This window comes from Gorilla gorilla, chromosome 16 (genome assembly GCF_029281585.2).
Source record: "Gorilla gorilla gorilla isolate KB3781 chromosome 16, NHGRI_mGorGor1-v2.1_pri, whole genome shotgun sequence".
Classification (NCBI taxonomy): domain Eukaryota; kingdom Metazoa; phylum Chordata; class Mammalia; order Primates; family Hominidae; genus Gorilla; species Gorilla gorilla.
This window is the reverse complement of record NC_073240.2, coordinates 38,637,411-38,662,986: the sequence shown is the minus strand read 5'-3', so window position 1 is coordinate 38,662,986 and position 25,576 is coordinate 38,637,411. Positions and strand designations below refer to the sequence as shown.

The 25,576-nt window shown below is 38.7% G+C and overlaps 1 protein-coding gene across 4 annotated transcripts in view; it reads right to left on the bottom strand.

Annotated features, from left to right (window-relative positions):
• Positions 1-22,127, bottom strand: part of TMCO5A (transmembrane and coiled-coil domains 5A) — a 32,437-nt gene extending 10,310 nt beyond the window's left edge. The window contains exons 1-12 of one of the 4 annotated variants that reach the window (XM_019010308.4): positions 22,001-22,127; positions 21,347-21,438; positions 20,232-20,381; positions 19,725-19,848; positions 19,299-19,349; positions 18,466-18,537; positions 15,503-15,559; positions 14,979-15,038; positions 14,455-14,519; positions 13,315-13,372; positions 9,019-9,059; positions 5,301-5,687 (exon numbers count right to left, since the gene is read on the bottom strand). In XM_019010308.4, coding sequence (XP_018865853.4) covers positions 5,489-5,687; positions 9,019-9,059; positions 13,315-13,372; positions 14,455-14,519; positions 14,979-15,038; positions 15,503-15,559; positions 18,466-18,537; positions 19,299-19,349; positions 19,725-19,848; positions 20,232-20,371 — 867 coding nt within the window. In that variant the 5' untranslated portion in view covers positions 20,372-20,381; positions 21,347-21,438; positions 22,001-22,127 and the 3' untranslated portion in view covers positions 5,301-5,488. Of the gene's footprint in view, positions 1-5,300; positions 5,688-9,018; positions 9,060-13,314; positions 13,373-14,422; positions 14,520-14,978; positions 15,039-15,502; positions 15,560-18,465; positions 18,538-19,298; positions 19,350-19,724; positions 19,849-20,231; positions 20,382-21,346; positions 21,441-22,000 lie in introns of those variants that run through there. The other 3 variants (XM_055363267.2, XM_004055949.5, XM_055363268.2) reach the window with 3 other exon arrangements.
• Positions 22,128-25,576: the final 3,449 nt, after the last annotated feature.

Sequence of the window (25,576 nt, the reverse complement as noted above, 5' to 3'; positions counted from 1 at the left end):
TTCCCTCTTTTTCTATTGTTTGGAATAGTTTCAGAAGGAATGGTGCCAGCTACTCTTTGTACCTCTGGTAGAATTTGGCTGGGAATCCATCTGGTCCTGGACTTTTTTTGGTTGGTATGCTATTAATTGCTGTCTCAATTTCAGAACTTGTTATTGGTTTATTCAGGGATTCAGCTTCATCCTGGTTTAGTCTTGGGAGGGTGTATGTATCCAGGAACTTATCCATTTCTTCTAGATTTTCTAGTTTATTTGCATAGAAGTGTTTATAGTATTCTTTGATGTAGTTTATATTTCTGTGGGATCAGTGGTGATATCCCCTTTATCATTTTTATTGCGTCTATTTGATTCTCTGTTTTCTTCTTTATTAGTCTGGCTAGTGATCTATCTATTTTGTTGATCATTTCAAAAAACCAGCTCCTGGATTCACTGATTTTTTGAAGGGTTTTTCGTGTCTCTATCTCCTTCAGTTCTGTTCTGATCTTAGTTATTTCTTGCCTTCTGCTAGCTTTTGAATTTGTTTGCTCTTGCTTCTCTAGTTCTTTTAATTGTGATGTTAGGGTGTTGATTTTAGATCTTTCCTCTTTCTCTTGTGGGCATTTAGTGCTGTAAATTTCTCTCTACACATTGCTTTAAATGTGTCCCTGAGATTCTGGTAGATTGTGTCTTTGTTCTCATTGGTTTCAAAGAACTTGTTTATTTCTACCTTCATTTCGTTATTTACCCAGTAGTCATTCAGGAGCAGGTTGTTTAGTTTCCGTGTAGTTGTGTGGCTTTGAGTGGCTTTCTTAATCCTGAGTTCTAATTTGATTGCACTGTGGTCTGAGAGGCTGTTTGTTATGATTTCCATTCTTTTACATTTGCTGAGGAGTGTTTTACTTCCAATTATGTGGTCAATTTTGGAATAAGTGCAGTGTGGTGCTGAGAAGAATGTATATTCTGTTGATTTGGGGTGGAGAGTTCTGAAGATGTCTATTAGATCTGCTTGGTCCAGAGCTGAGTTCAAGTCCTGGATATTCTTGTTAATTTTCTGCCTTGTTGATCCATCTAATATTGACAGTGGGGTGTTAAAGTCTCCCAGTATTATTGTGTGGGAGTTTAAGTCTCTTTGTAGGTCTCTGAGAACTTGCTTTATGAATCTGGGTGCTCCTGTATTGGGTGCATATATATTTAGGATATTTAGCTTTTCATGTTGCATTGATCCCTTTACCATTATGTGATGCCCTTCTTTGTCTCTTTTGATATTTGTAACAGTTTAAAGTTTGTTTTATCAGAGACTAGGATTGCAACCCCTGTAGTTCATCTTTAAATGTTTGGTAGAATTCAGGAGTGAAGTCATCAGGTCCTGAGCTTTTCGTTACTGGGAGACTATTTATTACAGCTTTGATCTCATTACTTGTTATTGGTCTTTTCAGGTTTGGATTTCTTCGTGGTTCAATCTTGTTTTTTTTTTTTTTTTTTTTTTTACTCTTTAAATCTATTTTGTCTTATATAAGAATAGTTATTCTTGCCTGAAGTGTGTTTCTTTTAGGCAACAGATCTTTGGGTCCTGTTTGTAAATTCATTCAGCCAGTCTATGTCCTTTGATTGGAGAGTTTAGTCCACTTACATTCAGTGTTATTGTTGATAAGTAAAAAATTACTTCTGCCATTTTGCTGTTTCCTTGTTGTTTTGTGGTCTTCTCTTCCTTCTTTCTTTTCTTCCTCTCTTCCTTCTAGTAAAGGTGATTCTGTCTGGTGATATAATTTAGTTTTTCTTTTGCTTTTTTTGTGTATTCATTGTATGTTTTTTGAGATTACCATGAGGTTAGCAAATACTATCTTATAACCCATTATTTTAAGCTAATAACAACTTAACATTACTTGCATAAACAAACATGAGAAAAGAAATCAAAGGCTCTGTTTCTTAACTTTGTACCCCCACTTTTTAACTTCTTGTTGTTTCTATTTATATTTTATTATACTGTCTATGTTTTGAAAAGTTGTTATAGTTATTGTTTTTGATTGGTTCATTGTTTAGTTTTCCTACTTAAGGTAGTATACATACCACAGTTACAATGTTATAATGTTGTGTTTTTCTGTGTACTTACTATTAGCAGTAGTTTCGTACCTTCAGATAATTTCTTATTGCTCATTAATGTCCTTTTCTTTCTGACTGATGTACTCCCTTTAGCATTTCTTGTAGATTAGGTCTGGTGTTGATGAAGTCCCTCAGATTTTGTTTGTCTAGAAAGCCTGTATTTCTCCTTCATGTTTGAAGGACATTTTCACCAGAATACTATCACAGGATAAATGTTTATTTCATCTAGCACTTCAAATATATCATGGCAGTCTCCCCTGGTCTGTAAGATTTTCATTGAAATGTCTGCTGCCAGATATATTACAGCTCCATTGTACATTATTTTTTTCTTTTCTCTTGCTGCATTTATGATCCTTTCTCTATCCTTGACCTTTGGGAGTTTGATTATTAAATGCCTTGACATAGTCTTCTTTGGGTTAAATCTGTAGGTGTTCTATATTTGGATATTGATATTTTTCTCTAAGTTTGGGAAGTTCTTTATTATTATTCCTTTGAATAAACTTTCTATGCCTATCTGTTTATCTCCCCTTTAAGGCCAGTAACTCTTAGATTTTTTCTTTTGAGATTACTTTCTAGATCCTGTAGGTGTGCTTTGTTTTTTATTTTATTTTTTCCTTTTATGTCCTCTGACTGTGTATTTTCAATTAGCCTGTCTTTAAGCTCACTAATTCTTTCTTCTGCTTGATCAATTCTGCTATTAAAAGACTCTGGTGTATTCTTCATTATGCTAAATGCATTTTAACTCCAGAGTTTCTGCTTGATTCTTTTAAATTATTTTAATCTCTTTGTTAAATTTTTCTGATAGAATTCTGAGTTTCTTCTCTGTGTTATCTTGAATTTGAGTTTCCTCAAAACAGGTATTTTAAATTTCTTCCTGAAAGGTCACATATCTCTGTTTCTCCAGGATTGGTCCCTGGTGACTTACTTGGTTAGTTTGGTGAGGTCATGTTTTCCTGGATGTTTTTGATGCCTGTAGATGTTTGGTGCTGGGGCATTGAAGAGTTAGGCATTTATTGTAGTCTTCTCAGTCTGGGCTCGTTTGTACCCATTCTACTTGGGAAGGCCTTCCAGATATTCAAAAGGACTTTGATGTTGTGATCTAAGCCATATCTGCTTTAGGGGCCACCCTAAGCCCAGTAATACTGTGGTTCTTGCCAACTTGTAGAGGTACCACCTTGATGGTTTTAAGCAAAATCTGGAAGAATTCTTTGGATTATCAGGCAGAGGTTCGTATTCTCTTTCCTTACTTCCCCCCAGATGAATGGCATCTCTCTCTTTTCTGAGTCACCTGGAGCTCTGGGTGGTGTAACACAAGTACCTCTGTGGCCAAAACCACTAGGACTGTGCTGAACCGTTAGACCTGAAGCCAGCACAGCACTGGGTCTTACCCGAGTCCTGCTGTAGTCACTCCCTGGCTATGGCCTATGTTCACTCAAGGCCCTGGGGGCTCTACAATCAGCAGGTGGCAAAGCAACCAGGCTTGTGTCCTTCCCTTCAGGGTGGTGAGTTACCCCTGGCCCTGTGCATGTCCAGAGGTGCTTTCAGGGGCCAGGGTCTAGAGTCAAGAGCTTTAGAAGTCTACCTGATATTCTATTGTACTGCAGAAGAGCTGGCATTCAAACCAAAAGACTCAGTTCTTCCCATTCTTCCCTCCCCTTTCCAAAAGCAGAGATGCCTCACACCATGGCCACTGCCACCATAGGCCTATGGGGAGTACTGCCAGACTACCACTAATGTTTCCTTAAAGAAGGCCCCAAGGCTCTTCAGTTAGCTTGTAGTGAATGCTGCCTGGCCTGGGACTTGCCCTTCAGGGCAGTGGGATCCCCTCTGGCCTAGGGCAGTTCCAGAAATGTATTCCAAGAGCCAAGTCCTGAAATTGGGAACCCAAGGGCTCACTCTGTGCTCTACCTCACTGTGACCAAGCTGGAAGACAAAGTCCACTTTGCTTTTTCCTCTGTTTTTCTCAAGTAGAAGGAATCTTGACCCATAGTCACAATAGCTGGGACTATGCTAAGTCTCACCTGAAGCCAGAAATTCTCAGGGTCTCACCTAAAGCCCTCCACATAGTACCTAAGTATCGCTGCTGGTTATTTAGGGCCCAGAGGCTTTTCAGTTAGCAGGTGATGTGTCCTTCCAGGACTGAGTCCTCTTAAAAGTAGCAGGCTCCCTTCTGGCCCAGGGTGTGTCTAGAAATGTCATCTGGGAGCTAGGGCCTGGAAAGGGGGCCTCATGACTCTGACTGGTGCCCTATCTTCCTGTGGCTGAGCTGCTATTCAAGATGCAAGACAAAGTCTTCCCAACTTGAGTCCTCCTTGAGCAGTCAGAAACGGTCTCTTTTGGAGCCATGAGCTGTGCTGCCTGGGATTAGGGGAGGGGTGATTCCAGCACTCCCTTAGCCACTCTGTGACCACCCCCACTCCCTGCCAAGTCCACTGTGTCTGGGCCTAGTGCAGCACTAGGACTCACCTAGGAATTTCAAGTTTATATAAGCCTCCAGAGTACTTTAGCTTGGCAGTGGCAAGGCTTGCAGAAACTTAAATTCCGACAGGTGGGATCAGCAATCTCCTCTAGCTAGGGCTGGTTTAAATTATCCCTCTGTGGGCAGGTGTCAAGTGAGTTTGGTCTGGTTTTGTTTTCTGTTATAATGGGGAAGCACTGAGTTCAATGTCTCACAAATGCTGCAATCTTTCTCTCCTCACCACACAGAAATGCTCTCCACACCACACCCTTGCTGCTGGAGGATGGGAAAGGGGGGGTGTTGATGATTCCAGACTGTTTTTCCTATCTCTTCCGTGTCTCTTTCAGCAATATGAAGTTAAAACTACAGACTGTGAGTGCTCTCCTGATTTTTGATTCTTAAAAAGGTGCTTTCTTTATTTAGATAGTTGTTAAATTGGTGTCCTTGAAGGGGGATAATTGGTGGAGTCTTCTGATTTCTTGCCTGGCTTATTTATTCACAGACTTTTTATTTTATATTTAAATATGTAAATACAAATACTTATGTATTTGCTATAAATTATCTTAAGCTAAGGTCACTTACAACCTATGAGTTATAATATAAGCAGTAAGTAATCTTCTGTATTTCAGGAATCCATTGTGTCAGATTTTTGAGATTCACTAGAATAATTTATCAATTAACTTTTCTTAGCATCTATATAATTCCCCAAATGGTCAAATTTGTTTACTATCAAGTACTATTCAGCCGATCCATAGAGCCACATAAATCTATTACAGAGCTTTTTACTGGTCAAGGTTAATCCTGGAAAGATGACGTGGTGACAGAAGGTAGTCAAGCAGGCAAACGGTGAGGAAAAAACTGAAGCAAATCTCTTTCCTCCACAAGTTTCATGCCTCCCTTCTACAGGCTCGGATCCCACTTCCCTTCTATTGCTCAAGGATATTTCTTGGGGAATCAGTGGGGTAACATGTCCTCTGTCTCAAGTGTGAGAGATGGAAAGAAGAAGCATCTGAGCTTCCACAAGGTGCTCCTGCTCAGTACCTTGGGCAGTACATTGACGAGGAGATCTGTATTTATGAATCTTACATGAAAAAACATGTAGCTCAGCAGTCTGATGAAAAATAGGGTGATGAAAAAGAGACAGCAAAAAATCCTAAAAAGAGAATGCCATGAAACTATTAACCAGAAGCTTAGAAAACTTGGAACAAAAAATAAATCATACCTGAATGCATATCTGGCTCCTAATTGATATTCAAATGGATTATCACCCCCTTTCCTGACAACCTTTTATAATGGCAGCTCCCCCTCCCATGTTCTGTCCTATTGGTTATTCTCTGTCCATTACCATGTTTTATTTTCTTGGTAGCATTTATCACTAAAATAATTTTGTTCTCTGATTTTTTGTTTTGTTTATTTTTGGTTTTGTTTTGGCAAGTTGTTTTTCAAAACAGTTTCATTGGCTTATAACCCTCTAGCAAGGTATAAGTTTCTGTGGACCCATATCCTCTCCAACACTTGATATTATCAGATTTAAACACTTTTGCTAATCAAATGGATGTAAAATAATCTCTCATTATGGCTTCAATATGCATTTCCCTGATGAACAATGATGCGAACATCTGTTATAGGTTTATTGGTTTTATGTGTTTCTTCTTGCCCATTTATCTACAAGGTAGTTTGAGCTTTTCTTATTGATTTGTAAGAGTTTGTTTCATGTTCTTGACATCAATCCTTTTCCATTATGTGTATTGTTATGTATCTTCCCAACTTCATAACTTTCACTTGCTCTAAGATGTTAAAGAAAAAAAATTCTCAATTTTAATAGGGTCTAGTTTGTCCATCTTTTCTTTAATTAGGATCGATGCTTTCTGTGTCCTTTTTTAAAAAATTCCCTATCCCAAGACCTGAAATATACTTATATTTTCTATTAAAAGTCTATGTTAGTTTAAAAATATGTCTACAGATTCTTTGTTACTCCTCCTTTCAAGAGTATTCCCCTCCATTGGAGTTTGGGCTGGATTTAATAACTTACTTCTAAAGAATGGAATATGGTGAAAGTCATAGTATGTAGTGCAGCTTCCTAGATTACACCATAAAGGTATTGCAGTTTCCTGCACACCCTTTGGAGGAAGACAGCAGTCATGTTGTGAGGACACTCAAGCGGCCTTATGGAAGGGTCTATGCAGTGAGGAACTGAGACTTTGTCAACTACCAGAAAAAGCTTGCCAGATGTGCGAGTTAGTTACCTTGGAAATATAACTTCTAGCTCCAGCCAAACCTTCTAATGACTGCAATTTTGGTCAACATCCTAACTGCAACTTCCTGACAGATACTAGCTAGAACCACTTGGCTAGTACCACTTGGCCCACAGAAACTGTGCTAATAAATGTTTGTTCTTTGAAGTCACTAAGTTTTGGGGGTAATTTATTATGTAGCATAGAAAATAATAGAGAGTTTTTAAGATTTTTTTTTTTTAGCATTTACATCTTTAACACATCTGGGCTTGTCTTTTGTATATACTGTATTTAGTGATCCAATCTCATATAGATAACCATTTTTTTCCCTGCTGTTCTTATTGAACAGTTCGTTCTGCCTTTTCCTTTGACATGCAATCACTGTCACATACCAAAGTTTGCTATGTGCACAATTTCTGAACTCTTTCTTCCATTCCACTAGGCAGTTTTGCTATTCCTGTCCCAATACCACACTATAATAATTACTATAGCATCATAGTAAGTCCTGATATCTGGAAGGGCATGTTCCCCACTCCCTGCTCTTTAAAACTGTCCAGGTTATTCTTGACCCTTTATTCTTCCATATAGAGTATATTTTAGAATTATTTTATTCAATTCCATGAAAAACCATTTGGAGAGTTTGATTGAAATTGAGTTGAATTTATTAATCATTTGGAGGCAATTCTTACTTTTTTGATATGAGTTTCTATCCGTGATTATGTTGTTTTCTTTCATTCATGTTATCTGTAACATTTTGTAATAATTTTTTATAAACCTTCTTATGGTGGTCTTGATTTTTTTTCTTTCAACTGATGAGTTATTTAGGCCTTATGGCTTTAATATGATTTGCATGAGGAAACCTTCCCCATTTCTTTCCTGTATTATTCTTACCCAGCTGTTTTGGGATGCCTCTGCCCCAGGACAAATTCACTATTCACCCTTAAAGGTCAAAAACAGCCCCTTTCCCTCTACTTTTCTCAAATTTGCTGCTATGGTTGATCTTGGTGACAGGAGCCAGCACTCATTTCAGTACAACACCTTGGTCAAAATTAGAATCAGAAGCCCTTGACACATCTTCCCACCACTCTCCATGAAATTTGAGCCAATATGCATGAGAAGGTTCTGGGATTGCATTCCCAGGGAAAATCCTAGGAGTAGCCTAGCTTTCTTGTCTCTTGAGTTAGTGCCCAGTGTACCAGTGCCCCACAAGATGTTGAAGCAGAATGAGAGGAAAGACATTTATAGTTTGACATGATTAGCTAGACTTTCAGGATCTCTTTTCTAAGATTTCCTTCAGGATACCAAGTCTCTTTAGGCAGACAGTCCTTATTCTAGAAATCCACACAGTCAATTCCATCGTGGGCCCTTGTGTTGGAGTATAAGAGAACAAACTAGGAGTTCTAGAGAAAATTCTCCTAGTTGTTTCAGGAATATTGTATTTAGGAATATTGAAAGATGTAATATTTCATTTATCTGGTATGAAGGGGTATTCTACTTAAGCAAATTTTCTAGACAATTGGAGCTGACCTTTAAGCACCAATAATTTTATGTTAAACATTTTGATGGAACTCTCTCTAAATCATATTTCATACCATTTTGAATATATGTTTCTTTATGCCTTCTTAAACAGATTATATTGAATATAATTTGACCTTTTCTTGAAAATGTAGGAGCTTTGTGAATACCAATTTTACTTTGCTATCACAGTGATTCCCTCAGGATGAATATCTACTCAGGTATTTGAATCTTAAATTTTTATTCAATTTAACAAGTATTTTCAAGCAACCATTATGTGTTGGATACTGTTAGATGCTCTTTCTCATAATGCTTGTCTCTCTTCTATCTCTTATTAGGCAGTGGTATACTAGCATGTGACAGTCTTCATTCTAATCTACCAATGGTACTAGGAAACCAGATACATCAAGCTAATCCAAATTGTTAAAGGGAAAAGGCAGTAAATAAGAGATCTGCCACATCTCTTTTACATAATCAAATTTCTATTTCTTAATACCACAAGGCTGTTGATTTTTAATAATGGAAAGTTGAGATTATTAATTACATTTAAACAAGTAAGTCATAACATTAGAATTGAGAAATACAGTCAAAGACATTAGTTTACTGACTTGTGTGTGTGTGTGTGTGTGCACACACATATACAAGGCCCTCCTTGTCTAGACTTTTCCCTCTGCCCGAATAGCTAAATAGGGCTCCCAATTTCATAGGAAGTTTACTTGAAGATATTTTACTTACTTTTTACTGAATAATGTTGCTGTCTTTTGGGTAGGAGTACCCTGGAAGAAGAAAGGATATTGATAAATAAGCAATTTCTGGAGGCTATTATCATCATCCAATAATATTTAGTGAGCCATTAGTTATATGTTATTTAGATAACTTTAACAAATTCTTTTTATATGCATAAGCACATATAATTTTCAGGCCAAAATTTTAAAATATATTTATTATTATTGTTATTTGTCCTACCTTTTTACATATTTATATGACTAAACTAAGGCACAGAAAGGCAAAGTATGTTGCCCAAGGTCACATAGCCAGTTAGGGGCAGGATCGGGCCTGGAACCTGGATTCTCTGACTCCACATTCTTGGCTCTCTCAACTATACCATTCTATCTTCTGCTAAGCCAGTGACCCTTAGAGAAGCTTATAGGCTAAGAAAACTATATAAACATATCTTAAGAGACAAGTCTTAGAAGCTATAAAAAATCTAAAGATGAGTGATCAAGTTTGGCTTTATCCCTGGGATGCAAGATTGGTTCAACATACACAAATCAATAAATATAATCCATCACATAAACAGAACTAAAAACAAAAACCCATGATTATCTCAATAGATGCAGAAAAGGCCTCTGATAAAATTCAACATCCCTTAATGTTAAAAACTCTCAATAAACTAGGTATTGAAAAAACATAACTCAAAATAATAAGAGTCATATATGACAAATCCACAGCCAATATCATACTAAATAGGAAGAAGCTGGAAGCATTCCCCTTGAAAACTGGCACAAGACAAGGATGCCTTCTCTCACCACTCCTATTCAACATAGCATTGGAAATTCTGGCCAGGGCAATCAGTAAAGAGAAAGAAATAAAGGCTATTCAAATAGGAAAAGAGGAAGTCAAATTATCTTTGTTTGCAGGTGACATGATCCTATATCTAGAAAACCACATCATCTCAGTCCAAAAGCATCTTGAGCAACTTCAACAAAGTCTCAGGCTACAAACTCAATGTGCAGAAGTCACAGCATTCCTATACACCAACAATGGTCAAGCAGTGAGCCAAATCATGAATGAACTCCCATTCACAATTGCTACAAAAAAATGAAATACCTAGGAATACAGCTTACAAGGGAAGTGAAAGACTCCTTCAAGGAGAACTACAAACCATCGCTGAAAGAAATCAGAGAGGACTCAAACAAATGGAAAAACATTCCATGTTCATGGATAGAAAGAATCAATATCATGAAAATGGCCATACTGTCCAAAGTTATTTCTAGATTCAATGCTATTCACATTAAACTACTATTGACATTTTTCACAGAATTAGAAAAAAATGATTTTAAAATTCATGTGGAACCAAAAAGAGCCCTAATAGCCAAGACAACCCTAAGCAAAAAGAACAAAGCTGGAGTCATCATGCTACCTGACTTCAAACTATATTACAAGGCTACAGTAACCAAAACAGCGTGGTACTAGTACAAAAACAGACACATAGACCAATGAAATAGAAAAGTCAGAAATAACACTGCTCACCTACAACCATATGATCTTCAATAAACCTGACAAAAACAAACAATGGGGAAAGGACTCCCTATTCAATAAATGATACTGGGAAAACTGGCTAGCCATATACAGAAAATTGAAACTGGACTGCTTCCTTACATAATATACAAAAATTAACTCAAGATGGATTATAGACTTAAATGTAAAACCCAAAATGGTAAAAACCCTAGAAGAAAATCTAGGCAATACCATGGACACAGGCATGGGCAAAGATTTCTTGATGAAAATGCCAAAAGCAATTGCAACAAAAGCAAAATTAGACAAGTGGGATATACTTAAACTAAAGAGCTTCTGCACGGGAAAATAAACTATCATCAGAGTGAGCAGACAACCTACAGAATAGGAGACAATTTTTGAAAACTATGCATCTGACAAATGTCTAATACCCAGAGTCTACAAGGAACTTAAACAAATTTACAAGAAAAAAACAACCTCACTAAAAAGTGGGCAAAGAAGATGAACAGACACTTCTCAAAAGAAGACATACATACAGCCAACAAACACACAAAAAAAGTTCAACATTACTGATCATTAGAGAAATGCAAATCAAAACCACAATGAAATACCATCTGACACCAGTAGAATTGCTATTATTAAAAAATCAAACAACAACAGATGCTGGTGAGGTTGCAGAGAAAAAGGCATGCTTTTACACTGTTGGTGGGAGTATAAATTCGTTCAACCATTGTGGAAGACAGTGTGGCAATTCCTCAGAGACCAAGAGGCAGAAATACCATTTGACCCAGCAATGTCATTACTGGGTATATACCCAAAGGAATATAAATCATTCTATCATAGAGACACATGCACACAAATATCATTGCAGCACTGTTCACAATAGCAAATACGTGGAATCAACCTAAGTGCCCATCAATGATAGACTGGATAAAGAATATGTGATACATATACATCATGGAATACTATGCAGCCATAAAAAGGAATTATATCATGTCCTTTGCAGGGACATGGGTGGTATTGGAAGCCATTTTACTCAGCCAACTAACCCAAGAACAGAAACCCAAACACTGCATGTTCTCACTTATAAGTGGGAGCTGAATGATGAGAACACATGGACACATGCAGGGGAACAACACACACTGGAGCTTGTCAGTGGGGTTGAGGTAGTGGGAAGGAGAGCATCAGGAAGAATAGCTAATAGATGCTGGGCTTAATACCTAGGTGATGGGATGATCTGTGCAGCAAACCACCATGGAACACGTTTACCTATGTAACAAACCTGCACATCCTGCACATGTACCCCTGAACTTAAAGGTTGAAGAAAAAAAAATCTAAAGATGAGGCTATGTCCTGTATTTCTGTGGCATTCTTGTTTCAAAATATTTTCTCAGTTATTTCATTGTCCTTTAACCTTCCTTGTGAGATAAAAAGAGGAATTATGATCACATTTTAGAGCAAACCAGGCATGGTGGTGGGTGCCTGTAGTCCTAGCTACTTGGGAGGTTGAGGTGGGAGGAACCCTCGAGCCCAGGAGTTAAAGACCAGCCTGAACAACATAGTGAGACTTCATCTTTCTACTAAAAAAAATTAGAGCTGTGGAAATGAGGCTCACAGAATTTGAATTAGAAAGAAACTTTTAGGATTACAAATTTTGATCTACAGTTTGAGTAAGATTACATGGCCTGCCAAACAGTCAGTTCTCAGGCATCCTGTCTCCAAAGTTGCTCAGACATCACTAGTTCATTGAACCATCATGGGACCCTGATGAGCTTGATGTAGACAACTTTATTTTTTTCCTCTGATACATAGTTAGAAGGAATATTTTGATGAGCTGTGGGGAGAAATGGTAGGACACGTTGGAGATGTCAAAAACTTGGTTCTACAGAAGTGGGTCGAGTTAATTTCAGGGATTTTGTTTACTAAGCAGAATATGCAAGCTTCGGGGCCAGAATGACTTGTTCAGTACTCTAAGAACCATGGACATGGCCTAACATATATCCAAACATTTGGATGACCCAAACACAATGGCCAATATTTGATATTTGCTTTTAAGGAAGTGTTTAGTTCTCTTTTCTAAGTATTTATCTTGACTATCTGTAATTTCTGATGTTTGTCAACCTGGACTCTAAAGCCAATATAAATTACAAAATTAAAGCCCAACCAAAGTTTAACTTTAACCTTTTATCCTTGCTGCCACAAGACATCAAGCAGGCCAAGAGGATTGGTGCTCTGTATGAAATTGTTCTGTTTCCTTCAGACCTTTACATGTGTGCTGGTGGCTTTGCTATGTTAAATATGAACCGACACTGAAACTCTGTCATAAAGAAGCAATAGTGTTCTATGTTTTAACTCACAGGCCAATTCTGACTAGATGATGACAGATGGTGGGTGCTCTGTGTTGTGAGAGATTAGGAACCATGTCAAGATCATCAGGAAAGAGTACTGTGATTGTAGGAGATGGAAGAGGTGGTGTATGTGCCCTATATTGGCCTCTTTCTATAGAGCATACCCTCAATTAAGGTTGCTTCTTGCCTCCATTCTGAGTTCTCTTAGGTCTTCGGCTAGTTTTTTGAGAGCCTGTTTGTATGGCTGAATGAGAAGAAAGTAGATTGTTCCTTAGAGTCTAGTTTGTTTGTTTAGGGTTGGAATGCTCTGTAATTATAGCTGGTACTGTTCTTGGAAAATGCGCATGGCAAGATTGGGTATATATTTGGTGCCTTATAGTTTGCTGGAGATGTCTTTGAAAGGCAATGACACTGTTAGGAGCTGAAGAGAGAATGGAGTGTTTACCTCATTATTTTGGCTGGTATGCTCTTTTTCCACAGGGTTCATGCTCACGAGTTTTGATCTATGAAGATAACAGCCAGGACAGAAATTGAACAAAGTGCACTAAAATATTCATACTACACTATGGTTATTTTAAAAAAGCTTTATATTCTAAATCTGTACTGTCCAGTATTGTAACTACTGTCTACCTATAGCTATTTAAATTAATTAAAGTTAAATTAATTTCCTCAGTTGAGTACATCTTTTATGTACTCAATTGCCATATGTAGTTAGTTTTACCTACTAACTAGCACAGAAAATTCTACTGGGCAACGTTTTCTAGAATCTTGGCTTAACAGTTAAGTCATAAACCAATGTTCAGCAGGGATCTTGAGTGACTTGAAGGTGTCCTTTAGGGGCAAGGACCTACAAGTCCTAGGACCCTGGACTATATGTATATATAGAGAGGCTATATGCAGTTTTGATCTCTTGTTCTTGATCTAAGGATTTAAAAATATTTCATAAATAGAAATACTTCTTGACTGCATTAAGATTTAACTTACAGAGGGGGTCAAGAAATGGAGATGAGGTTTTTGGTTTGGATTTCTCACCATTTAGACTCTTGACAAACTCGTATTTTGAGGAGTGCTTTCTAATCTCTAATTTTAAATGTTTGTAGTTCAATACAGTGTACAGTTCTGATTTATATAATGTGGTAGCTATAGTATGAGTCTAGAGATTAGTTTCATGCCTATCCCATATGGTTGGGTGTCCATATACTTGGGGGAAGTGAGGATGGTATTAATTAAAAGGCCTTTCTGTGATATATAAGGAATACCCTACTTATCAAGGTGACTGACCACCAACTCTTTTTAAAGTACATGTTTTTACTCTTAATATCAACCCGAATAATAATGTGATAATGTGATAAAATTACGAAGGGAGATGTGTTTCTGTGGTCTTTTTAGAAGGATGGGAGAATGACTGGAAGTTTTAAGTTGGTGTGACCTACTGGGGTCAACCAGATCACTAACAGAGGGCAAAGATATGTGGCGTCGGGACTCATTCAATTCCAAATAGAAATTGGTCTGAGAACTGTTTGCTCTGACTCAGGCTGAGATGGAGTTTCTACCAAAACCAGGATGTTCCTTTGCCAAAGCTCACACTTCTCTCTCAAGGAACAGAGCCTCTAGTTCTTCTTCTATTTTCTTCAACGTTTCCTGGTACTTCTTCAAAGAGAAACAAAGAAAGCCACAGTTACTACTTAGTAGGTTTACAATTTTTCTAAGCATAATAAGTACTTGTTATTACGTGATACCATGAATGCTTGGTATTCCCACTGCCACTTTCTCTGCTTTCATAAACCTCACCCCCCACTACTCTTGATCTCTCACTATGCCTTACCACTGGATAGGTTTCTGGGCATCATTGACATTATAAATAGCAGAAGTGTGAATTATTAACTTAACAGCACAGAGAGTGGGAGAGGAGGGCAGGAATTCCCAGGGAGACAAAGACAAATAGAGTGATATTGGTAGTGAGGTGGAGTGCTGATGACCTTAAAGTACCCTAGTAGTGCCACCTTGAACTGTTGAAATTGCTCTGGACAGTATTCTTTGAAAATCCTTGTTCTATTTCATCCTGTACCTTAATAAACCCTTTGCTATTCCTTTACCAAGAAGCTCTACCTTTATGTAGAGGGCTTGATCTTCACAGAGCTGGGTCACAAATGCATACTCCTTCATTACCTGGGAAATCAAAATTTAGTTGTAAATATATTTCGGTAAATTGCTGTAAGAACACAAGCACACTTGTTTTCTCTTGGGTCCCAGGTCCTAAATGTGGTTTTCTAATTGTTCTAAATATGTTTTCTTTTTTGCTGTACAGATAAATGTATTTCCTTTTCTTAGGGTAAATAAGCTAAATGGGAGTTATTGGTCAAAGATGGAATTTGGGGGCAGTTGGGAGAGGAATAGATAGATGCTAATATTTGCGAGATACAAACTGTAGAGTGTATTCTGTAAAAAAATGTTTGAAGAGAAAGCAACCTCAGGGATTGTGCTTATCTTCCTTTTCTTTACCCCTCTGTAGCCCCATCATGGTCTTGGATCTGGAACCTTAATGTAAATCAATCACTTGAGAAATAGATTGTCTGACCAAAGATCACATTTCCCTTTTTGGAGAGAAGTCACATTGAAGTTCCTGCTGTTACCTTGAGCAGCTCCTTCTCTTGGCGTGCATAGGAAGCTTCCAGCTGTTGTAACTTAACCTAAAGAAAGCAAAAGAGACTGCTAACTTGGCAAGGTAAAAGCTGTGCAGGAATGGAATGCTGTCACCAAGGTGGCCTCACGAGCTGTGAGGAGCCTCAGGGCCATGACTTCACACGTCTCCTGATGGAGGAATTAAGCCACCCAGCACCCTTTGCAGCTGCTTGGTAAACTTGCTGTTTTATACACCTTACCTTTGAGTCTTCATCTGGTGCTACCTTCACCCCTAAACTTCAATTCTGAGCTTCCTACTCTTACTTAGCCATTTCTCTTAAAAATAATACCAGTTTTGAAAAACTTCACTCTTCCTTTTCCTTTTAATATAGTCAGTCAGACTCTAAGGTGTTTGTTCACTCCTTTCTCCCTCCCTGTATGCCTTGCTCACCCTTTTATTTCCTTCAGTACTTGGCAAAAGACCATTCTATATCAGCTGCTATGCTGGAGTGAAGCATGTGTGTATCGGGTGGCAGGGGGTAGTACTTAGGATACAGTGGTAGACAGGATGGACCAGCTCTCCACCCTCGCAGAGCTGGCATTCTGGTAGGGAGACACAACAAATACATCTACATGATAATGGTATGTGCTATGAAGGAAAAAAAATTAATGTTTAAAGATAGTGATGGTAGTGGTGGTGTGAGAGGAGGTGGTAGGTGGTTGGCAAAGGCCTCCCTGATGTGATGATACTTGAGCTAAAGCCTAAATGATAAATGCTAGCTAAATGGAGATTTGGAAGAAATATGTTCTCTGTGAAGGGTATGGCAAGGGCCAAGACCATGAGGTTATCACAGATTTGGCTTGTGTGAAGGAGTTGTGTGGCCAGAGCATAAGGGAAATTGGTAGGTAGGAGACAGGGTGGGATAAGGCAGACAGGGGCTAGATTGTGCAGGGCCTCGTGGCTTCTAAAAGGATTTCGGTTCTTCTAATTGCAGTGAGAAGGCAGGAGAGGCTTGAAGTCTAAAGACACAATCTGATTCACGTTTTTAGAGAATAGCCTTTTCTGTGTCTGAAAAAAAGAATTGTTTGGGAATGAGAGTAGAAGCAGGGAGACTGGTTGAGAGGTGACTCCTGTTGTCCAGGTAAGGGGTTATGGTGGCTTGCAAAAGGATAGTAGTAACAGAAGTGGTAGAGAGGAATGGATGCATTTGGGAGATAATTTGGTGGAAGAGCAGACATGACCGTTCTTCCTTCCCTTTTCAGCTCTGCTGTTCCCACTTTGATCTAGGTGCCATTATTTCACATCCAGATTCTTCTGAGAGTTGCTTCACTCTTCAGTCAGTTACATCCAGGACCAGTTAGCCAAATGTGCTAAGGGGTATATAGTTTCAAGCCAATGGTGTGAGTCACAAAGGGTTGAATTAGGCACCCCATTAAGCTGCTGCACTGATTACTAGCATGCCAGAGGAACAGAAGCAAAAGAGATTCTGTACCTTTCACAGAATTAGAGATATCACCTGATAATTCAATAAAATAGGTGGGCAAAGAGTGGTTCAAAGGATTAAACAATATTCTAGAACTCTTTAGGGCTAGCCAGCAAAATAATGGCCATTATTCTGACTAACACTAGACTTTATTCCCTATCATCTGACATAGTGAGTGCAGCCAGACTGAAAGTGTCACCACTTAATTCTGGCTGGTCTTATTTTCTGGGAAAAAGAGGTGATCTTGGAAGAAAATCAGTGTCCTGACCACTGCAATCAGATGGCAAGTGCAGTCAGGGGTCTTTATAGCTCTTCCTAATTTTGGCTCCAATTTCTTCCTGATTTCTCTCTTTCCAGATAACTTACCTGAATGAGCACAGCCAAGCAAGCTTATTTGGTGGCTTTAGACTTCCTATTTTTGTGGTCATCAAAACTAAATTGGCCAGCAGAAGACAGGGGAGTAATTCTCCATACTTTCATTGTCTATTTTCTATGTATCCAAATTTTCAGAGGCTTCATACACACAACCAAGTGCAGGCTTTAGAGGGTAGAGAGAAGTTAGATAAGGCAAGGACAAAGATGTAATTCTAGAGAAGGTGTCAAAAAAATCAAATGACGAACTAATGGGTGCAGCACACCAACATGGCACATGTATACATATGTAACAAACCTGCACGTTGTGCACATGTACCCTAGAACTTAAAGTATAATAATAAAAAAATTTATCGGCTCTCTGAAGAAAAATAGTCTCCGCAACACAGTATGTCAGTGTTGGCAAAATGGCACTTGTACCCCATGAGTATACACAAGAAATTTCTCTCTCTCTCTCATCAGATAGGTTGTGGTTGGTCTCAGGTTGTTAGCTCTGGAACACAATTAGAGACATGCCAAGCAGAGTATGATGTGCTTAGCAGGTGGTGGTCATACTAAATACTTGAGTGACTAATTGAACCCTTTTCTAGATTGGAATCCATGACAGGGTACATAAATTGCCGAGCACTCAGTAGACTTACAAATCCTAGTTCTGCCTCTATGAATTCATACATGCACCTCAGCAAGAGTTTTAAATAATAATGTAAAACTCACGTAACTTTTTGAAGTTGCAGCCATCCAAAAAAGGAGACAATATTTTTTATATACAATTTCATTTAATCTTGAAACTGAGGCTGAGAGGCAGTAATTAAATTACCCAACTTCACACACCAAATTATTTTCTGTGGCTTAAAACTGGGGACTTTAACTGCCCCAAATTTTACATATGCATTTGTGCCCTGCTCTTCCTAACAGAAGAGAGAACAATAAATAAGACTAAAAAGTGACATTCCTTACCTAAGGGCAGAGAAGAATTCAGCACTCAGTGGTTCAAGCTTAAGCTTGACATGGAGGAAAACTACCAAGAATTTGTCACAACGTTGACAATGATTTCCAACTTAACAGCTTGTTTCCTGGTTACATAGCCCAACCACATTTAGGATTGTTTTTTCATTTACCTTTGTCTCTTCTAGGGCTCCATCTGGACTGCTTTGTTCACAATTGGTTATCTTTTGTGATTTCCTTGTAAGCTATAGTTTCAAATAAAAAATATACTAAATTAAAAGGTGTAGAAGGCAAAGACTTTCTCTGGTGTGTGGAGATTAGTAACTATGGCCTTTATAAACCTTTCCAGGATATGGTCCTTTGGTAGATATTTGGTGACCTGTGGAAACATCTTTGTTCTACCTCTATCTTCTTCTCACTAGTCTTGGCCACTGATGCTAGAGTCCACTCAAAGCAGAAGTACTTTCCTGAACCCCTAATTCGCACTGGGTTACTCAGGGATACAGCCCCCTACAGTAGAAGGCTACTTTATACTCATGGGTCAGAGAGTAGGGTAGTCATTTGAAGCCCACTGTATTCTGAGGAGGTATTGAGGCATTGGAAATGGCTAGACAAGAAAAAGGAAATCCTTGGGGATTAAGTTAATTATTGTTGTTGTTGTTTAAAAGGTCTCTGTTGAAAGTAAAATTAACCTCTCACTGCAAAGGTTCCAGTCAATGACTTCAACAGAGTATCTGTTGGAATCCATTTTCTGGTGATAGAATGAAGAACCCATGAGATTACTAAATATTCCATCCATTCCTTTTCCCTCTTGCCTACAGAGAAAATCCCTAACATTTAGGTCATGAACCTTGGCCTCAGGAGAGTGGATTAGAGAATAGTATGCACTCCACATATAGGCCTTTCTGACTTATGGGTTCCTCTATGATCACTTCCCCCAAACCTTGCCTCTTTGATGAATGGGGCTGTTGTGGGGGCACTGGAGAACACAAGTACCCCACCTCACCTTTTGTTGAAGTTCTGTTATACTGTGGACCAAAGTCTTATTCTTCCTTTCCTGTGAGAGAGAAATAACAGTGTAAATCTGCCTCTGTACTCCATCTGTTCTTATTCAGTTGATTGCTGTCCATTTCACCCCAGCTATATTTTCCTGCAGTAACTTGACCTTATTTGCATAATGTCATGTGTATATTGAAATCAAACCACAGGTGAAATACAGGGATATAGATGCCCATCTGCAGGGCTTCCCAATGAGTAAACATTGCCCAAGAAGCCAGACACATCCCCTTCCATGCATGGACAAATTCTATCATGACTTTCGAGATGGCTACTCTTCATGTATAAAAAGGAGAGACAAGCTTATCTGATAATTGATGAAGGGTGGAATGAGGAATGCAACCTATTAAATGGCTCTTCCCAACTTCTTGCTTACAAGTCTGGCTGTTTCTTCCTCCAGCTCCTGCAAGGCTCTTTCCCTTTCCATCATGGTGCGGTTCTCCTTCTCCCACTCTTCATCTTCCACCAGGTCCCCCGTCTGAATGATCTCACTTTCCAGCCTGGACAACACAAGCACATGCCATGAGGACCCATGCTTGGCAGTTTCAGAACTGATAAAACACAGATATCAGATATAAGGGAATTTCAGGGACAGTGTACATGAATCTCAAGCTGAAAACTCTTCCTTACTGAATCCATAACGCAGGAAGACCTGCCTGATTCCTAAGCCAAACACCCCAGTGTTCTCTCAACTCCATCTTTTAGGAATCTATTTGAAACTTGCTATGCTTCAGTGTTCAAGAGAAATGTCAAAGAATGAAGAATCAACTTTTTGCCACACAAGATAGAGGTCTCTAGAGCAAGCAGGAAAAATCAGTTTTGGTTTTGGTACTCCACCCCTTCTTTGGATTGGGAACTTCCCTCATGAAACCTTAATACTCACCTCTGAATCTTATCTTCCCTCTCTTGGATTTTGAGAAGAAGTTTCTGATTTGCTTCATCTATTCTCTGCATATCCCTTTCAAGGTCCATGTTCAAACTGATAATGTTTCTTTTTGACTGAGCCAATCTTGAGATTTCCATTTTCTCCGACCTATAGACTCAGCCCCCAAAATGAACAAGGGCCAGTTATCTCAAGATCAATAATCATCAGGCCAAAAAGGGTATTTAGAACACATCTAGTTTATTAACCTTACTCTCTCTGGGGGCATACCATTTTCATTCTTGAAAAATTACATTTCTTGATCATGCTCTACAACTGTTTCGATAATTCGCAGCTCAGTCAGCAAGGGTCTTTCCCAGGCTTTCTCCTCCAAAGTGCTCAATCTAACAGTGCACCTTCACTCTGGTTTCTTGAGAAGCTTTGCTTCCTTAAATAACCCCTTGCACTGAAGAGAAATGTTTCTCTTGGCAATCTTTTCTTAGATAAACTATTCACAAAACCTGCTCATACAATACACATTTATTGAACACTTTTATCTAAGCACCCGGCATATCACTTCTGGTTGGGCCTGGCTTTCTGCAGAGCCACAAGGGGTTTCCACCAGCATGATAGGGCTTCAGTCTTTCCCTTCCTTCTCCCACCTCAACACCTCTCCCTCACTTGCCTGCTACAAAGTTTGAAATTTTTACCATGAGAGTAATTCCATTGAGCACACCCACATAGGCTCTAGGCATAGCTTTCAAAAATGCAAATATCTTTTTTGAAGTAAATTTAAATGAAATAATGGTAACTCTAGAGTATTTTGGGAAGGGTACATGGGAGGCTCTTGATATATTTTTCTTTTTCTTCTAATGTAAATTAATTCATTGGTTTGTGTTTCAATTGATTAACCACTATTAGCATAGTGAGGCACAGAGGGTTTTGTTTTAGATAGGAATGAAGGATAATATTGGAAAGTTAAGTCCTATCTTGGAAAGGCTTGCTTGGATGGGGGATTTACAGTAATCACTTCAGGAGGGTATGGCATGCTTGGGGTAGGGTGCGGAGGTGGTTGCATAACAGGAGTAGAAGGGGAGAAGGAGGCTGGAAGATGAGGCAAGGGGTCAATAGCGAACCTGCTTTACACCTTGGTCTCTGGATATGGCTTTGCATAATCATGACTACTTAATCCAGCTGATCTTTCTTGTGTCCTTCCATTGTAGATTCCCTAAAATACCAACAGAGATGTATCTAATGAATTGGAGAAATGGGTTCATTTATGAATACAGTAGCTAGGGAAGAGTCCCAAAAAGTAGAGATCAAATTAAGTTAACTCATTTTCTCCCTCTAATCCCCACATTTTAACCATGACAAAACTCAGCCCTTTGACTCTTCTGCCCGTGTTCTGATTATACCCTATTAAAGATACAGTCAGGACACAGAGATAATGCTGGAATATACGTCCTATTAATAGATATAGTCAGAGATGATTTATCAACATAAAACCCTGTGGAAGTTTATACAAGACAATATAAAGAAATAGAGATAATCAGTAAGTCTCTTTTTGCTCTAGGCCAGTTGCTTTCCATAAAGCCCCATGGGCATGGATGTAGGTTTACAATATCCCTGAAAAATAATCTTTGCTCTCTATCTTCTCTTATGCCAGAATTTCCAGATATTAAGATCTTTAGTATTAAAGAGGGCTCAGAAAACCAAGTATATGTAAATCATTTGTCTCTCCCTTCCCCTTAGTTTCTTTTTTTCCCCTTTATTTCTTCTACAAACTCTACCTCCCTCTTTTGGTGTGTCTTGTCTTCCTGATCCTTCCCTAGTCAATTAGCTTCTGAGGAGTCTAATCTTTCTCCACTGGAACTATCCAATAGAATCTCAGAACATTCTGAGAGGTCATGACTTTTCTTTTGACATAGGATGGGCGGGGCAACATGTCATAGTCGGGTGGGTGGCAATGGTTTCTCATCATTTGTGTAGAGTCCAGAGCCTAGATAAGTGTGTGGATTTCATGGCCAAGTCTACCCTGGATAGCAGTAGGTTCAATGGATTTGATTTCTGGGCTGTTTGAAGGGGCAACCTCTATCTTTTATTTCTCTGGCAGATAAAGCTCTCTTCCTGCCTCAGTGTGACTAAAATGGAAAGTCTAGGTCTTTTGGCCAGCAGTCTAATTTCATCATGTAGCCAACTAACTACTCATTCATTCAACAAACAGTGAAACACTGAATGAACACGATGTGTATCTTCTAGGCTCTGTTCTAAGCACTGGAGGGAAAGAATGAACAAAGCAGCCAAAAGCCCTTGACCTCATGAAGTTTATATTCTAAGATGTGTGTGTGTGTGTGTGTGTGTGTGTGTGTGTGTGTGTGTGTAGGGGGGCTGGTAACACAATCAATAAAATAAATAAAATTATTTTTACTTGATATGATAAAAGAGGAGACTGCTGAAATTGTACCCCAAAGAGTTAAAGAAACCAGTGACTAACAAATTCTTGAGCTTGCAGAATAGCAGATAAGAAAATAAACAACTTGCTGAAATGCTGAAACTCCCTCTATTTGAGAGATTTCAAAACAAAAAACCTGGCTGAAATTGGTTGGAACCAATAAGGCCAACTGGAGTCTGTGCAGAACAAGCTTACTGATGTCGCAGCTTGAATTTCCACTGCATGTTTTATACTAATTTCCCCTGAATTTGCACATGGGACCCATAAGGAGGCATGAAGAGATAATCGTGCATGCCTGAGGACTTTCCAGACCTCCCCTTTTCTTCTACCAGTCATTTGCTAATTCCAGAATCCACTCCCTAAACCTTTTCTAATAAAAGTACTGCCTGAGAGCCAGCACAGGGAGACAGATTTGAGTTGGATTCCTGTGTCCTTGTTAGTAGACCTACAGTAAAAAGCCTTTTTTTCTCACAAACCTTGTGTCATAGTATTGGCTTCCAGCACATTGGGCAGTGACACTCTTTTGCTTGGTAACACTGCCATAAGGAAACATAAACAGGTGAAGGAGGTAAGAGTGAATGCGGTGTGTATATGTGTTTTGTGTATGGTGGGGAGGTTGTTGCAAGTATAATTAGGGTGGCGCAGAAAAAGCGACTGAGCATCCTCAGACCCGTAAGTGGGGTGTAGATGTGGTAAGAAGCTTGGTGGACAAGAGAAGCCCTCCAGTTGTGCTGAGATGGACACAGAGTCCAGCAGATCTAGGAGCATGAAGGGAAGGCATGAAAACCCAAAGCTTTTCCTGTGATGCTTCATGGGTACCTAGCTCTTCCTTGTACCTGCCACCATCTTAGGAAAGAGCAGCACTCTGTAGAGGGAGAATCTCCTTAAAAGACTGAGAAATTACCTGAAAGAGAATTTTAAATTGGAAAATTTTATGATATCTCAAACTGGCTTTATTGAGTCTTTTCTGCCAACTTTAGGAACAAGAGCTGGAGGGGAAGGTATGATCAGTTGCAGAATCTAAAGAATATAGTTCTGCATACCTGAAGCTATGTACCTTTGATAAGATTCTGTACCATTGTAACTTTTTGCGTATGCAAGTCACGGAAACTTGTGAAGTTTTGGATCTCTACTTAGTAAGGACCACATTGAGTTGATTTGTGAGCCAGAGTGACTTCTTAACATACTGCAGTTTCCAATAAACTATTTGTAAAATTAATGGCCTCTGATGACCCCCATTACCATCTCCCTTCTTCCTGAAAGAAGGCATTTCATTGCTTTATGAAGCTGTACACAGAAGAGTAATTAAGTAACAATTCAGGCCAATGGCCTCTCCCAGGAATTAATGGTAGGGAGAGTTCATTAACCCCAGCTGGTTATAGCTTCTGCAGGAAATGCCCTGGACCAAGGTTATCGAAGCTGTTAATGGATTGGACAGGGACTTTAACTGGGATAAAAATAAAGCTCGATCTCCTTCCTGGGGAGCTTTTCTCCTTGAGGGGCTACCGAAGGCAAGCTGGTATGAGCAGCAGAACCCCAAGCTTGAGGCCTTGTGTGGGATGAGGACAACAGATTGCTATCACTGGGAATTGTTAAATCAAGGTAAAAACAGGGCCTTGGGGGCAAATTAAGGTGTTTGATATAAGCCTTCCTGCTATTCGAGAGATGGTTTGATTAACACCCAGCGCAGCTTTAGAGCAGCTGTTTTTGCCTTGTTAACTTTTCGGTGCCATGCTTTGCCCCATTCTGTGGAGTTGCTGAGAGACCCCATCCCTATAAAAGCATTCAAAGATTTTATCTTATAAGCATGATAATTTTCAGTATAAGCAAAGTATAAAAAAACTTATATTTTGACCCTTTATAAATCAGTATTCAAAATAAAAAATATAAGAAAAATAAGGACAAGAGGCAATAACTATCTCGCTGGGATTAAAAGGCAATATTTAAAAATCTCCCATATGTATGACTGTACCCAGAACATTTTCTGACTCATTCTTCTGGAAGGCTGGAAAAGTGCAACAGGAAAAGGGAATTTTCTCGATTATAACATGGAGATGCTACTATGGAGCAGTTATTTATGTATGCTTCATATTAGTAACTTTTTTAAAATTTATTTTTGATGAGGTCATTTCATCAGATGTAACCAATGCTTGGTCGCTGCTTTAATCACCCTTTGCTTTATTTTAAATTTGCTTCCCTAACTTTTATCTTTAAAATTTGCAATTAGTTAGTGATAATTAAATGGAGGATTCCTAAAAAAGAATAACCGGAATAACTTACATGCAAAGTCTTATAAAAAATTTACACTGACTTCCAATGTAACTTTATACTCTTTTCTCAAGTCTTCCAGCTCTGTGTTCTTTCTGCCATATATAGAAAACACAATCATTTAATTTTTTTAGTCTTATTTGATAATTGTAGAGAATCTTCCATACATTGAGACTTTGGGGCATCTTTTGTTTAACCAAAGTAATATTGTGCTGAGATAGTCATGCTATAAATGACATCATTAACTTAGCTTTGGCTACATACCTATCATTCTTTTGTTTAACAAATATTTTTATTGAGCATCTATTATGTACTGACCTAGATAATGGGATAACTCATGGATGACTACTCAGTTTCATAAGGGAGACAGACATGTACACAGTATGGCCTTACAATGTGATAAATGTCATACTGAATAAAGGTAGAAAGTGCTTTGGAATACAGAGAAGAAACATCAGCTTTAAGTGATTTGGGAAAGCTTCCATGAGAAGGCAACTTTGGGTTAAGTTAATCCTAAAGGAAAGGAATAACTTTACCAGATAAGGCAAAGGACATGGTAAGAGGAGGAAAACAACAGGTTCAAAGGCACAGTATGCTCAGTGTACAATAAAGAAGTCACTGTCGTTTCTGTCTAGAGTAGTGCATA